The 18945-nt window shown below is 38.7% G+C and overlaps 1 protein-coding gene across 1 annotated transcript in view; it reads left to right on the top strand.

Annotated features, from left to right (window-relative positions):
• The window catches only part of ldlrap1b (low density lipoprotein receptor adaptor protein 1b), a 35208-nt gene extending 16988 nt beyond the window's left edge, over positions 1–18220 (top strand). Inside the window, exons 3-9 of the mRNA XM_083540603.1 lie at positions 1447–1559; positions 2261–2375; positions 3001–3073; positions 6748–6828; positions 8378–8499; positions 10953–10987; positions 17050–18220. Coding sequence (XP_083396729.1) covers positions 1447–1559; positions 2261–2375; positions 3001–3073; positions 6748–6828; positions 8378–8499; positions 10953–10987; positions 17050–17179 — 669 coding nt within the window. The 3' untranslated portion in view covers positions 17180–18220. The remainder of the gene's footprint in view (positions 1–1446; positions 1560–2260; positions 2376–3000; positions 3074–6747; positions 6829–8377; positions 8500–10952; positions 10988–17049) is intronic.
• Positions 18221–18945: the final 725 nt, after the last annotated feature.

Consider the following 18945-nt stretch of genomic DNA (forward strand, 5'->3'; position numbering starts at 1 on the left):
AAATCTGAACTCTTGTCAGAATTAGGGCCAGAAAATCCCGCTTTTCATAGTCAGCTGCATCATTACCTTTATTAAAATAAAAATAATATAAAACATATGTGGAAACGTTCCTACATACTGTCTACAACAAAAAGTAGTGAATTCGGATTGCAGAATTATTGGCACCCCTAACAAAGCGATTGTGGGTTTCTTGTATGAGTTTTACCGATATACATACACGTTTAATTAAACGTAGATATTATTCAATATCGAGTATTTTCAAAAAAAACTTTTCAAAAGTTTTAACAGGTTTACAGGTCCAGCTGTTTGTCAGTCAATTCTTCTCCACACATTCTTATCCTGGCATGAAGTCATGCAATGTCCTGTGAACTAGTGAAGGTAGTGAAGGTAGTGCAGTCCGAATCAAACATCATTAATGGTTTTAAAATAGCCTCAACCTTTTCTCTGGCCTTTTCACCGAGTCATTTCAAAGGCACTAAGCGGGACACAAACGTGCACTTATATTAAATACGCCTTTCTTCCTCTCTCCATCTTGTTTTACTCGCTCTATCTATCCGTATCTTTATGCACAGTTAAGGCATAACATTATGACATTATAACATTATTACAAGTGAGGTGAATAACAGTGATTATCTCTCCATCATGGCACCTGTTAGTGGGTGGGATTTATTAGGCATCAAGTGAACATTTTGACCTCAAAGTTGATGCGCTAAAAGCAGAAAAAATGGGCAAGTGTAGGCATTTGAGTGAGATTGGCAAGGGCCATGTTGTGATTGCTAGACGACCAGCTCTTGTGGCGGTCTGCAGTGGTCAGTATCTATTAAAAGTGGTCCAAGGAAAGAACAGTGGTGGTCGAGACTCATTGATGCAGGTGTGGAGCGAAGACTGGCCCGTGTGGTCTGATCCAACAGACGAGCTCCTGTAGCTCAAACTGCTGAAGAAAAGTTAATGATGTTAATGCTCGATGGATCAGGGATGTTTTGGCAGCAAAAGGGGAACGCAAGATTAGGCAGGTGGTCATAATGTTATGTCTGATCGGTGTATGTCTGTCTGTCTTACCTCCTGCTTCTTTGTCTGGTTGTCTCTCTCTCTCTCTCTCTCTCTCTCTCTCTCTCTCTCTCTCTCTCTCTCTCTCTCTCTCTCTCTCTCTCTCGCTCTCTCTGACTTTTTCTTTATCTTTCAGCCTTTGTCACTCCCTGTCTCTCTGTCTCTCGACTTCTGCCTATCCCTATTCAATTCTCTCTGCCTCTTTTTGGGGAGGATGGAGCTTAGTCATCAAAGCATTGGACTTTGGATCAAAAGGCCATGAGTTCACCAAGGTGCCACGTTGGGGCCCTCGAGCAAGGCCCTGTACTCTTAACCCCTTAGTTGTAATTCGCTCTGGATAAAGGCGTCTGCCAAATGCTGTAAATGTAAATATTTATCCCCCCTTTTTATCTCGGTCAGGCCAAAGCCAGTGGGAAGAAGCTGCAGAAGGTCATGTTGAAGGTTTCACCAAGAGGTATCATCCTGTATGACAGCGTCTCAAATCAGCTGATCGAGAACGTCTCCATTTACAGGTCAGTCTGCTGATCTGTTTCATTCTTCTTCATGCTACGCAAGCGGCTGTTTTCCTGATACCTGGGTAGCGCCGTTGCATTTACAGCCTCCCCTGCTCTACTTCAATGATATATACTTTTAGCCATGGTTAGTGTTTTACTGTAATACATGGTTTAGAAAGTAGGCAGCAGCGTCCTTGGGTTTTGTTTAAAAAAACAGTTTGGTGGGAGGATCCTGGATGAGGAAGACAGAGACGTGATGTCTCCTGTGACGTTAGATTGCATGCACAGGACAAAACACAGCTGTGCTTGTGATGTGAGGTCATTATCTTTTGCTCTATGGAAATAACTCAATGTGAATGCTTTTTTCTTAAAAAGATAGAACTTACAATAAGTACAATAAGTACTGTAGAAGGAAGCAAAATGGGTTCACACGTTCATCTAATTGGGAGTGAAAGCTAAATAGTGATACTGATACTTGTACTGTGTGGTACTGAATTATTTTCTTCTTTTTTTTAAACGATAATAGATTTGAGAGTTTGTGTGCTTCTAAAACAAACTTGGTCCTTAAAAGCTTAATAGGCCAAAATGAGAGGACGCAGCGGCGATCTAAATTTATTTCTCTATCACTGCACAGTTTTGGCTGTTGCTTCTCTGCTTTTGGCTGCGATTTCATTCGTCTGTCTCAATGTAACTCGCAGATATTATGCTCCTCTCCGCAGGATCTCTTACTGCACTGCTGATAAGATGCACGACAAGGTGTTTGCCTACATCGCTCAGAGCCAACGCAATGAGACGCTCGAGTGCCATGCCTTCCTCTGCACCAAAAAGAAATTAGTGAGTTTTGAGTTTTTCAGATTCTTCCTTTTTTTTTTTGTCTTCTTGGACGACATGGATGCATAGCTGGGTGTCTCTAGGGAGAGGACAGCATGGACACTCCCTAAATTTCCTTCCCCTTGCTTAATTTACGGTAACCATGAGCATGCTTCCTTTTTAGAGAATGAAGGATGAATGATTTGGACAGCGAGGGATAAAGATGTACTTAAACACACGGATGAATGTAGAGCGATGGACATAATGACCGAGGCAGATGGACAGAGAATAAATTCTGTTTTGAATGCATAACAGATTTAACAATGGACATTATCACAATTCTCCTTTGAGTGCAGCTACACAGTTTTTGAGTTACACAACTAATATGCCATATGGGACAGAGAGAGATGAAGATACTCAGACACACTAATGAATGTAGCGTGATGGACAGAATTACAGATACAGATGAACAGTCGAATTCAGTTTAATTTTCATAACATAATTCTAGTTTGACTATAGCTGCACAGTTTCAAGACATACGACTCATATATCTTGTAAAGTAAACAGATAACATTGAAATGTATTAATAGTCTCACACTTTCTTCACCTTTTTGCTTGCTTCTGTCTTTTTGTCTCTTTCCTTTCTCAGGCACAGGCGGTGACATTAACAGTAGCACAAGCCTTTAAAGTGGCCTTTGAGTTTTGGCAGAACGCCAAGGAAGGTACGATCCCTGATATTCTCTTTCTGGTGTCAGCTGTTAAACAGCTCATGTTCTTTGAGTTCTTACTTTCTAATTATTCTCTTCATTATTTGAAAACGAGACATTTGGGTTAAACATTTCCTGTTGCCAGCTCGTCAGATGCGTGTGAACAGTCTTTTACTGGTTATTTCCCACCCCTTTCCTGTATCCTCTGTATTTAATGAACTGAAAAACAATGAGAATCTGGCTCTTAGCCCAGTCTGAGCTGAGTAAGAGCGTGTGTGTTTGTGTGTGTAAGTGTGTAAGATGCAGACACTTGATTACGTTTCGGACACTCCTCGAGATTTCCCTTCAAGGTATCAGAGCTCTGTAATATACAGCATGTGTCCATACACTTAAAGCCTACACACACACACACACACACACACACACACACACACACACACACACACACACACACACACACACTCTTATGTACAGACTGAGCTACACAAATGCTGCAAATTGAATCAGTGCTTCATTAAAGATTTCACAAATGTTGCCTGAGATTGGCACAGAGACCACACCTCCTTCACCAGGACTGGCAGGCACATAGGCCACACCTCCTTTACCGAGACTGACAGACACAGGTCATGGCCTCCTTCACCAAGACTGACAGGCACTGAGGACATTCCTTCTTCACCAAGATTGACAGGCACCAAGGCCATGCCCTCTTTGCAAAGACTTACAGGCACATAGGCCACACCTCATTCACCGAGACTGGCAGATAGGCCATGCCTCCTTCACTGAGACTGACAGGCACAGAGGCCACGCCTCCTTCACCAAGACTGGCAAACAGATAGGCCATGCCTCCTTTACTAAGACTAACCGGCGCAGAGGCCACGACTCCTTCACCAAGACTGGCCGGCACCTAAACTACGCCTTCTTCACTAAAACTGAAAGGCCACACTTTTTTTTTTTTTTTTTTTAAGCCCTTAATCTAAATACTGAAACACATAATGTGTCTGTAAAGGTGAATGTGTGGGCGAGAGAGAGGGAGAGATGGAGAGAGAGAGAGAGAGAGAGAGAGAGAGAGAGAGAGAGAGAGAAAGGGAGAGTGTATGTGCCAAGGTGAGACCCCTTTGAAAGGCAGTGAGAGGGAAAGAGAGAGATAGGCAGAGATGGTATGAGGGTTTTTCTGTGTGTGTGTGTGTGTGTGTGTGTGTGTGTGTGTGTGTGTGTGTGTGTGTCTCGCTCAGTGTCATATTTGAAGTGTTTGCTTATCCTTTGACACGTTGGCATGTTTAGTCAGTTTTAAACATACGCCTTTAAGTTTTAAGTCGAGCACTATTTAATAATTGATCGATTCTAAGCGAGTGGCTTCAGGCTTGTTGTCGAGGTAAATATGTTAAATATTCCGATTAATGTCTGTTTGAAACCGTGTGTATATATCTGTGTGCTGTGATGTTGGAAGTTAAACTTGTAAAAAGCTATCAAAATGTGGGCACTCACACATACATTTGCCTAAGATTCAACACTTCATTATATAGATGTGAGGAAATCTCCTTGAGCAGCGATTGCAGGGGCCAAGCACCACCCAGTGAAATGTACTTGTGAAACTTAATGCAGAATTGCGAGGCTGCAGGCTTTCACTTAGACGCTGATCTGATGGCTTTGTTATGCGCTATGCATGTTTACCTGTACATTATCCATGGAGACACTGTGCAGTGGGTATAGGTTTTGCTCCTAATTATTGGCACCTCCTTTCCCACATTATGCTCTTTCTAAAAAAAAAAAAATCCTTGTCAAGATCATTCTCAACATTCTGTCTCACTACTCGCTGTGAACACACAAAAACTAAACCACAATATCCTGTTGATGTCACTATATATAATATTATGTATAAAGTGTACATTCAATTCCTTTCAAGACAAAAACATACCACATGTATTCTAGCACTGTACTGATTTTGCACTGTATGGACTCCATTTTTTGTCACTTTTAAAAATGTCTCTGTCTCTGATTTGAAAAGAAAAAAAACTCAAACTTGCGAGAATTAAATCAAAGCAATACGAGAATAAAGTCGAAATATTTTAAGAATAAAGTCCAAATTACGAGAATAAAATCATACTATTTTGAGAATAAAGTCAAAATGGCTTCAGCTTCGATTTCTTTGATCATGATTGTCTCTTGAGCAACAACATATCCTCTTCGAATAGCACGCAGATGTAACGATCAATATGCTTGGAGTCGACACTGGTCGCTATTTCAGACTGCACAAAAGAGGCAATTTCCTCAATGTCTGTCTGGTTTATGCTTCTAAATAAATTACTTTTCCGCTGTAGTATCAGTTTACTAATTATAACTCCATGATAATGCAAAAAAAAAAAAAGACAAACATTTTTTCTAATTGCTAAATTTCAAAGTAAACAAAATCCACCACATCCATTTTATGCAAAACAGCGAAACGTTTCTGTGATTTTATTCAAAATATTACCACTTAAATCTCATATTGCTATGACATTATTCTCGTAAGTCTGCCATTTTTCTCAATGACTTTATTCTTGTATTGCTACGACTTTTATCTCGTAATCTTAGATTTGTATTTTTAGTGGCACTTTGTATTTTTAGTGGCAATTAGTTTGTTTTCTGTACTTTCTACTTCTTGCATTTTTAAACCAGACTCGTTACTTTAGTTTTAATATATTTGGTGACACGATCAATATTTTTCTTCTCGTCGTGGCGTTTTTCGACCAATTTCTTGTCATCGCGTGGCTTTTTCAACCTCCACTGCTGTATCGTTTCCTGGCTCTCACACACCACAGATGTAGGCTAGTTTACAAAGCTAACAACAAACCAGGCAGAAGGCAATAAGAAGTACGGGGTTAACGTGGATGACACAGGGAGAGTCTGTGATGTAAACATGACTAAGAACAGACACATTCCTGATCACCTTATAATTATCTATTCTCTACTTGTGTTTTATATGGTGGAATTTCAGCCTGGATACATTTATTAGATAACAAAATCTGAAATTCTTTTTTATTAATATATCAATGTGATGCGTGGTCCAGTTACCAGCGTGAAACTAAAACATTTAGTAGAATTGGAAACTTAGTTAAGTGGTTAAGGTGCTCGATTTGGGGTTCAAGCCCTGGTATCGCCAACTCACCACACAACTAAGCCGTTAACTCTGTGCTCCAGGAGCGCTGTATCATGGCTGACCCTGTGCTCTGACCCTAGCTTCCAAACAAGCTATCTGGATATGCAAAGAAAGAATTTCACTGTGCTGTAAAGAATATGTGACAAATAAAGGCTATTTTATATTCTATTTTTTTACTTAAGTACATGTCAGAGCTCTAAATTCTTAACTTTTACTTTTAAAACACAAGTATCTGCACTTCTATTCGAGTGAAGGATGTGTATACTTTTGCCATCTCAGCTACTATCTGATTAGAAGGAACCATTTTTGTTATAGGGGTAAAAAAGCTTTACTTGTCACTTGAAATAATTTGTCCACTCAATTTTGGGCATTTTTTCTGCAGACCAGCGCACAAACAAATTTTAGTACATTATGTATTTGAATCAATTTCATTATTGATTTTAGACGGTCCAATAAGGCGGATATTGACCACCTTTTTGGCTTTAAAAGAAGCTGTGTTCTGTTATTGATTATTTAAATATGCTAATAGTTCTTTTTTTTCCTCATCTGTTAGAAAAAGAGAAGCGAGTAAAGCCGGACCCGGTTGCACCCAGCAACTCTCAGGCACAGAATTCAGAAAGTGTGGAAGAAGGAGGTGAGAGGTTCTCTTTTTATTTCTTTTTTTTACTCTCTCTCTGTCTGTTTATTACTCCGTGCATCCTTGTTCAGGCTGTGTCCAGTCGTTTCATGCTTTAAAACAGGTTTTTTAATAGGCGAGCACATCAAATACCGATGCGAATATCATACCTAGAAATGCCGTCTCAGTCAAGAGACTGTCAAGATTATTCAGCATGACGAGGCTGCTAACACACACCAGTTTAATGGTTAATGTTATTGGTAATAGGATTGTGAGTAAAGGAGTGATTGAGGACTGAATAAGGTGTGTATAAGTAAGGTAATGAGGGAGGGAATGAGGGAGAGAGTAAGTGAGGGAGTGAATGAAGCAGTAAATGTGGGCGTTAATGAGGGTGTGAGGGTGGGAGAAAGTAATTTAATGAGGGTGTGAGGGAGGGAGAAAGTAAGTTAATAAGGGAGTGAATGAGAGGGTGAGGAAGCACGTTTAGGAGGGGTTGAGGAAGTAAGTTAATGAGGGGGTGAATGAGGGAGTAAATTAAGAGGGTTAGGAAGTAAGGTTTTGAGAGAGTGAATGCAGGGGGTGAGGAAGTAAGTTAATGAGGGGTGAATGAAAGGGTGAGGAAGTAAGTTTATGAGAGAGTGAATGTGAGGGGTGTAGGGAGGGAGAATCTTAAAAAGAGAGTGAATGAGTGAGAGAGGACATTAATTATTGAGGGATTTATTAAAGGGGTGAGGGAGGGAGAAAGTACGTTTATGAGTGAGTCAGGGACTGAGTGAGAGATTGAATAAAGGGACTGAAAGGTCATGGTTAAGAGCCACTCTACACACTCAGTTTGGCAATTTTACATGTAACCAGCAAGCTTCCTCTGTGTTATGTGAGGAGGATGACTTTGCAGTACTGCATATGTGTGTGTGTGTGTGTGTGTGTGTGTGTGTGTGTGTGTGTGTGTGTGTGTGTGTGTGTGTGTGAAGAAAAGAGAAGGATGAGAGAGAGAGAGAGAGAGAGAGAGAGAGAGAGAGAGAGAGAGAGAGAGAGAGAGAGAGAGAGAGAGAGAGAGAGAGAGAATAAGACTGATGGTTGGCATGATCTGAAAGGTCATGGACATGCCACTCCTCACACACACACACACACACATTCACACACTCATTGGGTTTCACGGTAGACCTGAGATAATTGCTCTGCTTGTGAAAGAGGAGATGTTCAGTCTGCTGCAGAAAGACAGACGGATTTGAAAAAACTGCAAAGGAAGCCAATGAGGCATTGAGTGAAAAACGAACCACTGACACAGGGAAATGTAATCATTTAGACTGACGGGTCTCTGGTGTTGTTTTGTGCTAAAAGACTACTGTTGCATTAAACTCTGCTGTGAAGTAGAGCTCACTCTAACAAGTAATCCGTACCTTAGACGTCTGCTCATGCAATCATTCACTAAATGCTTTTATAAATATACTAAATGAAGCTGACAATTATGTGTGCTTTACATCCGCATTCTGTGTGTTATATATTCAAACCATAAAAGTGAATGTTTATTGGGTGCGTGTGCATGCGTGCGTGTGTGTGTGTGTAGAAGTGGCTACAGCAAATCTGTTAAACTTGGAGGAAGGTGCAGTTATACATTCAGGACCTGATGATGATGATGGTGCACATATAGCACAGAGCATCAGCACAGAGAACAACAACATTGTCTGGGTAAGTGCAAAAACATACACACACACACACACACACACACACACACACACACACAAAGAATAAATGACAACAAAGAGTAGTTGTTCATTGTGTACAAATATCATTCCCAAGAGTGGCAGTAATTCTGGAACAAATGATCTATCTATCTGTCTGGCTATTTGTCTCTGGCTGGTTGTCTAGCTGTCAGTTTGTGTGGCTTGTCCATCAATAATTGTGACAGATGTAGATTGTGTGTTTGAATTAAGAGAGTTGAGCATCAGTACAGAGAATTAGAAACACACACACACACACACACACGCTAAGGACAAAGAAGCACAGTGTGTTAGACAGTAGTATCCATTGGGTGAAGAATAGCAGCTCTGTGATTTTTACTGCAGAATCCAAACTATTATAATTCCTCCTTAAACCTGACAAAAAATTCAACTGTTCTTTGTTCATAGAGACAAACCCACCACTGTATGAGTAACACACACACACACACACACACACACACACACACACACGCGCGCGCGAGCGCACGCGCACGCACACGCACAAAGACAAAAGGACTGATTAACAAATTGAACACATACCCAAAACGAGGAAAAAAGCCAGGGGTGATAGTAAGTGCCCTGTTGTGGTTTTTTAGGGCTGATCAGTAGGGGGCTGTTTGTGTTTTAATAAGCAGCGTAGGAGTGCCAAAACAGCAGGTGGGATCAATTAATCACGTACAACATGATTGAAGGTGAAACTCGAGTGAAACACCAGCGAGAGAGAAAGAGAGAGACGTGTAAGGAGGGATGCTCCGTGTTGTGAATCAGTGTTGGAACCAGTTGGTTCCTGTAACTGCTTTCTTTCTTTCTTTCTTTCTTTTTTTCTTTTTTTTTCGTCCCGTCAGGTTCATAAACGATCAGCAGTGCTTCGGCATGCCTCGCTATTCATGAACAAACAATGTTGAACTCACCTTCTCTACATAAATCAGCTTGTCATATGGGAAGTTCAGTTGAGTCACATTCAGCGTGTCTTTATTCTTCATCACGCTGGGTGTGCGTCATGTGACTCATTCAGCTTGCCTGTTCTTGCTGATCGAAGCTTTAATTGCCCATAAGTGGAACCTTCAAACTGTCACGTTATTATTGCCATAACATTGAAAAAAAAATCTTTTTTTTTCCAGTTAATGCAAGAGTGGATTAAAGAGTTACTGGGTTTCCAGGAAATACACTGTAATATATGAAACATTTTTGTGTGACATGCCCAAACTTGACTAGATCATTGTAAGTTTACTTAAGCTTAATCATGAAGCAGTGACCAATTTAGCTTTCTCTTAGGACAAAAATAAGTCTTTCCTAGGATTTAGATAAATGGACAGTCTTGGATTTTTATAGATACAAGCTGTATCGTAAAAATTTGACCGTAAATCATGTGTTAATTTGTGATTTCTACTCCAAAGTTTACTATTTTAAATTAACTGTAAACTGTAAAATTCTACAGCAATTTACCAATCTGGACAATTTATTTATAAAAAAATATATATAGCAGGTAAAACTCTGTAAACAAGTTGTTGTTTTTTTTTCTTGGAATTAACAAGACCAAAAGATGTCACATTACATAGAAACTGGAGCTGAGTGCTCAGTGGTGAAGGTTCAGGAGTTTAAATCTCAGCGCCACCAAGCTGCCACCTCTGGGCCCTTGAGTAAGGCCCTTAACTCTCAACTGCTCAGGTGTAAGTTGCTCTGGATAAGGGCGTCCACCAAATGGCATAAATATAAAATGTAACTGAGAAACTGCAACGTGTTTCTTGTGTTGGAAAATTTACAGTTTGACATTTAGCTGTTACAAATACGCCAACAGTGGAGAGTCTGTCCAATATAAGCATATCTTTAGAGAAAAAAACACATAAGACATATTTTAGAACCGGCAGATCAATCTAAACTGCTGTCAGAGCAGACCTTCTGACCAATCAAATTGGAGAATTCAAAGGTGCAGTGTTTTGATGTGCCAATCAGCATATTTGTATTATTTTATTATTACCAAATATTACAAAATGTTAGTTTAAAAAAATTTACTTAAATACAAGTATGATTGTTAAGCAACTATTCCTTTAAATTTATTTTTATATACTGTATAATTATTTTTAAAATGATGATCATGGATTAATCATCATAAACTCAAATACTCCTAAATTAGCTCAAATATCTAATAATACTGACAATATTCATGGTTACATTCATTAGCTCTGTGTTTGGCCGTCTAGACAGGACAATTTATGTAGATTAAATATGTTCGTCCCAGTAGACAGAAGTCATAATGATGGGATTAAGAGCTCGGGGTATTGCACCAGTCCGAATTTAGAGCTGGAAGAAAGGCTGCAGGTTAAAGAACCAAGGAAATCAACAGTTACTTCTAGTGCTGAATTTTCATATACTGTATTTCTTGTAATATTCATGCCTTATACTTTTTTACTCTTCCTGCAGGAGCTTGATGATGGTCTGGATGAAGCCTTCTCGAGGTTAGTGAAATAAATTTTTTGTGTGGAACATTTCAGCATATTATTTACTCACTTCAGATTAACTCGCAGTATTGAAGCGCACAGGAAAAGACCAGCATGTTATCATGTTGCATTATTTCTTTTCTAGGTTGCATTTTTTAAGCAAACAATTCGTAATTTGTTTATTTTTTATATGCATCACTGTCTTAACCATAAGAATGTTCATGTAGCGATGCAGAAAGCCAGTGTTTGTTTTGGATTTTTGGGCCGATTAACTAAAATGGGAAAATGAACAATAATATATTTAAATATAATTGAAAATATGAATTTTACAAAAATTTTAAATGAACCAGGTAAAACAATAATTTCTCTATTTCTAAACACCCCCATAGTCAAGAGAGTACTACTAGACTATTAAGTAGATTTAGTACTACTACTAAAACTCTAATCTTATTAAAATTTTTGCAAATACATTTCACAGCTGCTCCCTTGTTTAATATGGATGTAGTGTGTATCTCTTAGTAAAACTCTTAGTTATAGAGACGATTTTGTGTTTATGAGTAGGCTTTCAGACTTGTGTCTGCGTTTTCTTTTGGTGGTTCCTGGACGAAGATCTCGGATAAATCCGTCATGAATTGTTCAATCGATCAAATTTCAGTTTTGTTCATGGTGCACAACTTTGTTTTAATGTAACATTTGCATTTAAAGTTTAATGTGCTACATTAAAAATCTAACCAGTTTCAGACCCCGTTACAGTGCACAGCTTCAGGTTTCTATGTACACTGCATGGACAAAAGTTTGTGGACCCCTGACCATAAGACTGGTTGCTTTTTGAACATCCGATTCCACATTAAGTCCCAGTTTGCTGTTACAATAACCTTCACTTTTCTGGGAAGATGGGTATTAGTACTGATTTACATTTACATTTGCGGCATTTGGCAGACGTCCTTATCCAGAGCGACGTACAAAAGTGCTTTGAGGGTCTAGGGATGAAAAATCCACACTGGTATGGAAGATTACACACTTATATTTATATTAACTCTTAAATTCTACAAAGCAAACTTGGAAAGTGCTAATTTAAGTGTTTCAGGAAGAGGTAGGTCTTCAATCATTGCTTGAAGATAGCCAGGGACTCCAGGACGTTCATTTCACCACCTTGGTGCCAGTACAGAGAAAAGCCTTGAAGTATACTTACTGATGTAGGTGAGGTGGGGAGCCCTGGGGTGCAGCCAGCATTATTTTTCAATTAATTGCAAAGGTGTTAATTATGTTTAAGGCCGAAGCTCTCTTGCAGATCTTCCACTCCAGCCCATGTAAAGCATATCTTCATGAAGCTAGCTTTGTGCACAGGGGCATTGTCAACAGGTTTGGGTCTCCTAGTTCAACTGAAGTGAAAATGTAATGCAATCACATCCTGAGACATCCTATACAATTATCTGCAAATTTGTGGTAAAAGTTTGGGGAGGAAGCACATATGGCTGTAAAAGACACATGTCTCAATACTATTCTCCATATATTATATAAATAAGTCATACATATGGTAGCTTTCCCCATATGATCCGTTTGTTGTTTGACCACTTACTAAACTGCCACACCAGACATTATGCACTATAAAACTGAATCTGATGAGTCATATTCGAGAGATTCATTTCTGTCCGTCACTCACAGCTCTAAAAATAAACCGCGGGGTTATGGTTTTACTTTTGAGCATGAAAACGCCCATTCCTATTTTTTCATATAGGAACTGTGTTGCATGAAGTCTGTTATTGCACCATTCAAAAATATTATAGGTGAGGTTTATTCAAACCATCATTATTGAATATTTAACTGGTTGAAGTGATAAATTGGAGATTCATTTTGTAGTGCAGAAGATAAAAACAGATGAACTTGCCAACATTTAAATATGTTTCTATCCAAATAAAAGTAGTGAATTGCACATAGGCTGAAGCAATTTGTAATGCATTTAAACTATGCAGTTCTGCATGTTTTTTCTCTTAGAATAATAAAATTCATGTTGCAAACAGTTCTATTCATTAAATATTTGATTAACGAGCAAGAAGTACCTTCATTTACTGCAACCATTAAGATTTCTTTACTATATCCAGAAACTGGGAGCCAAATGTATTTTACGAGAGCTCACAACTTAGAGCCCCAAAGATCTAAAATCTTCTCAATCTCCTGTATTATTCTGCTTATCGAGTGCCTAGACTGGGCAAATTCTACACATTCAATTAGTCATACCCAGCTGTAATGTAATCAATATGATGAGACGCTCAGGTTCATTCCAGTTAGAGCTAATATCAGACATTTCAGTTGCTGCTGGGAAACTTAAGCTACTTAAGCCTGCCGTGTGTGTGTGTGTGTGTGTGTGTGTGTGTGTGTGTGTGTGTGTGTGTGTGTGTGTGTGTGTGTGTGTGTGTGTGTGTGTGTGCATCCAACAGAAAAGACAGCTACCATCCTTATAGCTAAGCTTAATAAACTGCAAAGGTTATGTCTTGACTTGTAACAGGCTTGTTTATGAGCTTTTAATGGTTCATTAGGCAGGATTAATCAAAATCTAGAGTTCACTGCTGTTAGTGTTAGTAGCCATGACATCGCTTCCAGACCATTCTGCTTGAAAGTCAAGTTATAACATTCTAAACACAATAAAATTCGCCTCATCCTGAATTACGAGTGCCAGGCGTGCCCCTGTGGTTGTTTTTAGCCATGTAATGAACTTTCATGAGGTTTTAAGCTGTCACCTCTGGCATAAGCATTGACAGCTTTGCTTGCCAGCCATGTTAAGACTCTAGAACTAATTATGAATTTAATCAAAATGGGAAACCCTTTTTTTTTTCAGTTTTACTGCGTGTTTACTTCCAGTATTATGGTAGTAATTGTACCTTTTCCAGACATCCATGTAATGCTGATTACTTGATTGCAGTATTAAGTCTTAAACACCACCTATTTAATCATAAACCAGTCAGTATTAACTCTTTGTCTCTGAAAACAATGGAAGCTAGACTATTGGACTGTCTTCTTGTAGCTGTTCCCACACGGCAAGGTCAGCCATAATACATTGTCCTTAGAGCAGAGGGTTAAGGGCCTTGCTTAAGGGCCCAACACAGGAAGCTTGGTAGTCGCCCCGAACTTCCGATCAGTAAGCCAATAACCCAGAGCCTTAATCACTGAGCTTCCACTCCTCAGCAACCAATAAAAATGTTTTATTAATCACTAATATTTGTTTCGATACATAAAGGAAAAAATTTATAGAGATATTAAAACAAGCACCAAAATAAAGAGGCCATCATTTTCTGTCTATGAGCTGAAGAATTTTGACATCTGCAACCTGGTTTTATATCCTAGGTGTCCTTTTTCCTTACTATAAATTAATGGTAACATACAGTGAAACTGAAGCAACCAGAAATAAATCTTACTGAAATATTTTCTTTGTCTCAGTTCAATGTCTCGGTTCAATGTTTATTTACAAAGAGGATCAGAGCAGGTGTAGCAGGTTCACAGGGGGACAGACTCACCTTTAGCCCTTCGCCTTTGAGCCACAGGTTCACTGTCGGACATTTGGCACGTTTTTCCATTTTCATTGGCGATAGCACTGAGAATGAATGTGAAGTGACTGGATCTGTTGCTATGGTGTTTAGAAAATGTCCTGAGTATTTGCGAAAAAACAGAGATACATGCTTTAAAGGGCACGTTGTCCTTAGCAAATGAAGGCTTAGAAGGATTATTTTCTTATTATATTGTAAATAATGTGGATTCATGTATTACTTCAGTTGTGAACAAATGAGGATTATTGTTGAACACAATAATTGAACACATACCCTCAGAAAATGCGGTCGAGGTATTTTTGTAAGGGTGTAGGGGCTAATTTAAAGTCTTCTTTGCGCCGATTATTCACGTTTTTAAAATATTTGATGGTTTCTCAGTTCAAATTTGGTTTTTTTTTGGTAGGTAAAATAGGAAAATAGGAAAATGACCAGAAACAAAAAGTTACTGTTACCAATATGAGTTAATTATTTTTGTTTTTAATTATTTTTTTTATAATGTTTCATCCTCCGTTGGTTGGTGGTTATAATTGTGGTGCACTCACAAAAAAAGTTCTTAACACTTGAGGCTCCTTCCAATAATCCAAAATCTTCATACAAGTTTTTAGAAGAAAAAAGTTTACAATAACACTTCTATTTCTTCTCTGTCTCCGTTCTTCCTGGCTATGTATTCCTATGAAGATATTCTATACATACACTGTATTGCCATATGTGGTTCTTTTCCAAACTGTTACCACAAAGCTGAAGGCTCTAAATTGTACAGGACGTCTTTAGGTGCGCTATAATAATATTTAGCATTAATTGGACTTGGAAACCCAAACCTGTTCCAGCATGGCAATGCCCCTGTGCACAAAAAGAGCTCCTTGAGTGAAGATCTTGAGTGACCTGCTATAGAGCTCTGATCTCATGCCTACTGAACACCTTTGTGATGAATTGCAACGCTGACTGCACCTCAGGTCTCCTCACCGCACCTACATCAGTACCTGCCTTTTGTAAATACCCTTGTGGCTGATGAACACAAATATCCATAAGCACACACCAAAATCTGGGGGAACATCTCAGAATTGTGGACGAATTGTAAGAGCAAATTGGGACTAAATGTGGAATGTAATGCTCAAAAATCACATACTGTACTTATAACCGGGTGACCCAATACTTTGAGCAATATAGTGTATCTTGTCATAATCGTGAACGAAACCACACACCTTATGACCTTTTCCCTCAGCACTGATTGATCTTTAGTAAAGTGTTTAAAGGATTGTCATCGTGTGGTCCATTAAGAGGGTCAAAACACTCACAGGATACTACAGTACTAAATCGCCATCTACAGGCCGAGGGGGAAACGTTTCACTCTTTTTAGTTTAGCAGATTAACTTTTTCTTGCTGGGTTGTCTTTACTCACTCTGGGTGTTTGTGATCATTTGTTTCTCTTCAGCCACAGTTTGGATAGTTTTGAAACATGTTCAGGTAAAGACGTTCTTTATACAGTGCATAGTGTCAATACCAGTTTTGTGTTGTCGTCCTCCACTGTCCATTTTACTCCACTTACATCGCCATTACACCTAGCACCAGGTCTCACCAGTGGTAGCCGTCACCATAGCGGATGTGTAGAATTCTCTAATTTGGCTGATAAATCCTGCTCAGAACCTGCTCATTTGTCACAAAAATGCATGACAGTCCATTTAGAAGTGACAGGGTTTTTTTTTTTTGCCTACTGTAGATTTTCTAATCTGTGCTGTTGCCTAATGGTAGTAAGTCAGTGTGAAGACCCAACCAAGAGCCTTTGAAAATTGGAATAGGAGAAGGCTCTTCATTTCAACCTACAATCTTGACCCTGAATGTAAACTTCATGATCTGACCTTTTAGAATGTACCACACAGTCAAGCCAAGCAATTCCTCCCAATTATTAAACGGAAATCCAGTCTGACTTACTACAAATAGGCCTTCGCTCTTCATGTATGTACACATTAGTGCATTTTGTTCATCCCATCGTACATTATACTTACAAAATTTAAAATGCCATCAGATTGGGACACTGTTGTCATATCGAATAAGAGCCAACGATATACATTTTGTGGCGGAGCATCGTGCTTTTTAGGCAATGAACAAAGCTCTGCATGCAGTGTTTTTAAAATTGTCTAATGACACGAATGCCACTAAATATGAAATCGGCTCTGATTTGCCTTTTGAGAGAAGTTCCAGCATTTTTTTTTTATGCAAAAATAGTATTTAAACTTTTAATTCAACTGTAAAATACATTATGGCATGGTTCATAAAGACTTTTTTTCGAATATTAAAAAAATTGAGGCGAAAAATTTATTTAAATGATGAAAATCTATACCTAAAAGAACTCAGTGTGAAGGTCAGTGTGTTGTAGAGTGCACCTGTAGAATGCAATACCAGGTTTAGAAAGTTTTCACCGTCTTTTTTGCTGGGGGGTTTTTGCCGCCCTTTATTTTTAGGTTTGTAGCCTGTAATGTAATTATTCAATTGAATTGCTTATTAATAGTTAATAGTTCTTTCTATGTTTGTGACATACAGACTCGCTGAGTGTCGTGCTAACCCCCAGGTCCTGGACACTGGGCTAAACCCTCAGGACTACAACGCTGATGAGTGCCTGTCACCCTGCAATTGGGACAAATTCGACAGCGAAGATGCGTTCGGCTTCTGAGAGCACGAGAAAAGACGGTGGATGGAAATGTAAAAAGGGAAAAGAGGCAGATCGTGTTGCTGACGGATGAACGGGACTGAGTGGAAACGAAACAGATGCTGCGTCGTCGTCTTTAGAATCCACGAACTGCACAGACCAAAGCAATAATAGTATTTTTTTTTATTCGTGTGAGCGGTATTTGGCTTTAGTCTGCTTTTGTATGAATATACTTTCTGTTGCATTTTTATTTGTAATTTTTGATTCTCTAAATCTTTGTGTAAGCTATATAAAATACCTGTATGATAATTGCAGAGACGAGATCGGCGTGTATGGATTTGTATAGTATGTAAATTTTTTGCAATGGTTCAGGTCAGCTTTAAGAATTGGTCTATGCAGCGTAACACTGTAACGTTCTCTCATGTAGAGAGATTACCACCACTTTTGTTGTTACTTAATATGTTAAGGTATCTGTGTTGAAGGTAGACTGGGGTGTGTATGACCTGGTGGTTAGATGGAGGAATTGTTGACATTGTTGTTATTTTATTTTTTTATTTTTTTTGCTTTTCAGCTTTTTTCGGCTTTTCGGCAAAGCTTTTACATCACAGGCAACCAAAAATATGCGGCAAGAGTTTATACTAAAGACAATCTTTTCTAATATTTTTTTTATTGGAAATGTATTTTTGTACTCCCTGCCAGAAGCACACGGTTTAATTTCAGGGAAATCATTTTCACAACTAAAGATATGTGGTTTGTTCGTTTGTATTTGGCCCAGTTTAAATAGTGAGTTATCCTGGTCACTATCAGATCATTACATAAAGAATGTGTACTTGCTGTGCATAACTTTATAACATGGTAATATTTCACTTGCTTGGTTTTATATGCTTGGGTTTTGTTTTTGTTTTGTTTTGTTTTTTTACTTTACTCCAGCTCAGTGTTAAACATTACATTGTTTCGATTTACCTTTTCTCATTTCAGTGCTCATTTTAGTGAATTTGACCTGCATCGCATAACACATTTTTGTATTAAAGACAAATGCCTACCAGTAAAGTCTAACCTACCAGTGAGTATGTGGTAAATAGTGAAATCATTTTATGATGTTGAAGAACCCATTATAAAAATGCCATGACTATAGAAACTAGAATATTATACAGAAACGCAATATAACAGAGCTCTGCATCACAAATAGGTATCTCATACAGTAAGAATAAATTAGCATTACTAAAGCAAGGAACCCAATTAACACAATTCAGCAAGTCTCAAGACCATCCAATCAAAGTATGTGAAAATGCCGTTCGGTGCCTTCTAGATGGTCACAGCGACTCCAGCTCGCAATCTGATTGGTTAAAGCAACTGTTCAAGCAACCTAGACTGTAAGATGAAGTCTTTGACCCTGACATCATGTGATTTGATAGAATTGGATTGGATAGAATTTTCCTAACTTATTTATTCAACAAAAGTCCATAGCACTGTTGAATGTTCCTAGAGTTTTTCAGTTGCGTATTGACCATGCATCCCAAACATTAAGCTTTGGCTCAGATCTCAACTACTTTACTAAAGAGGATGTCTCAGTGGGACTATTCTGGCAGAACGTGATTCAGATCAGGCCCTATTTGTGTGTGGTGGCCTGTGTCTCGTACCATCAGTGGCGTATTCTCATTGTGGCGCCTATGTTACTGGGATAGGCTCTATTGCAAACCCAGACCTGAACAAGAAACTTAGCAAGAAGGTAGCAAGGAAGGAATCTCAAATAGTTTCCTCAAAACATTACCCAGTATACACGTATCAGC

This window comes from Silurus aristotelis (genome assembly GCF_946808225.1).
Source record: "Silurus aristotelis genome assembly, chromosome: 4".
Lineage (NCBI taxonomy): Eukaryota > Metazoa > Chordata > Actinopteri > Siluriformes > Siluridae > Silurus > Silurus aristotelis.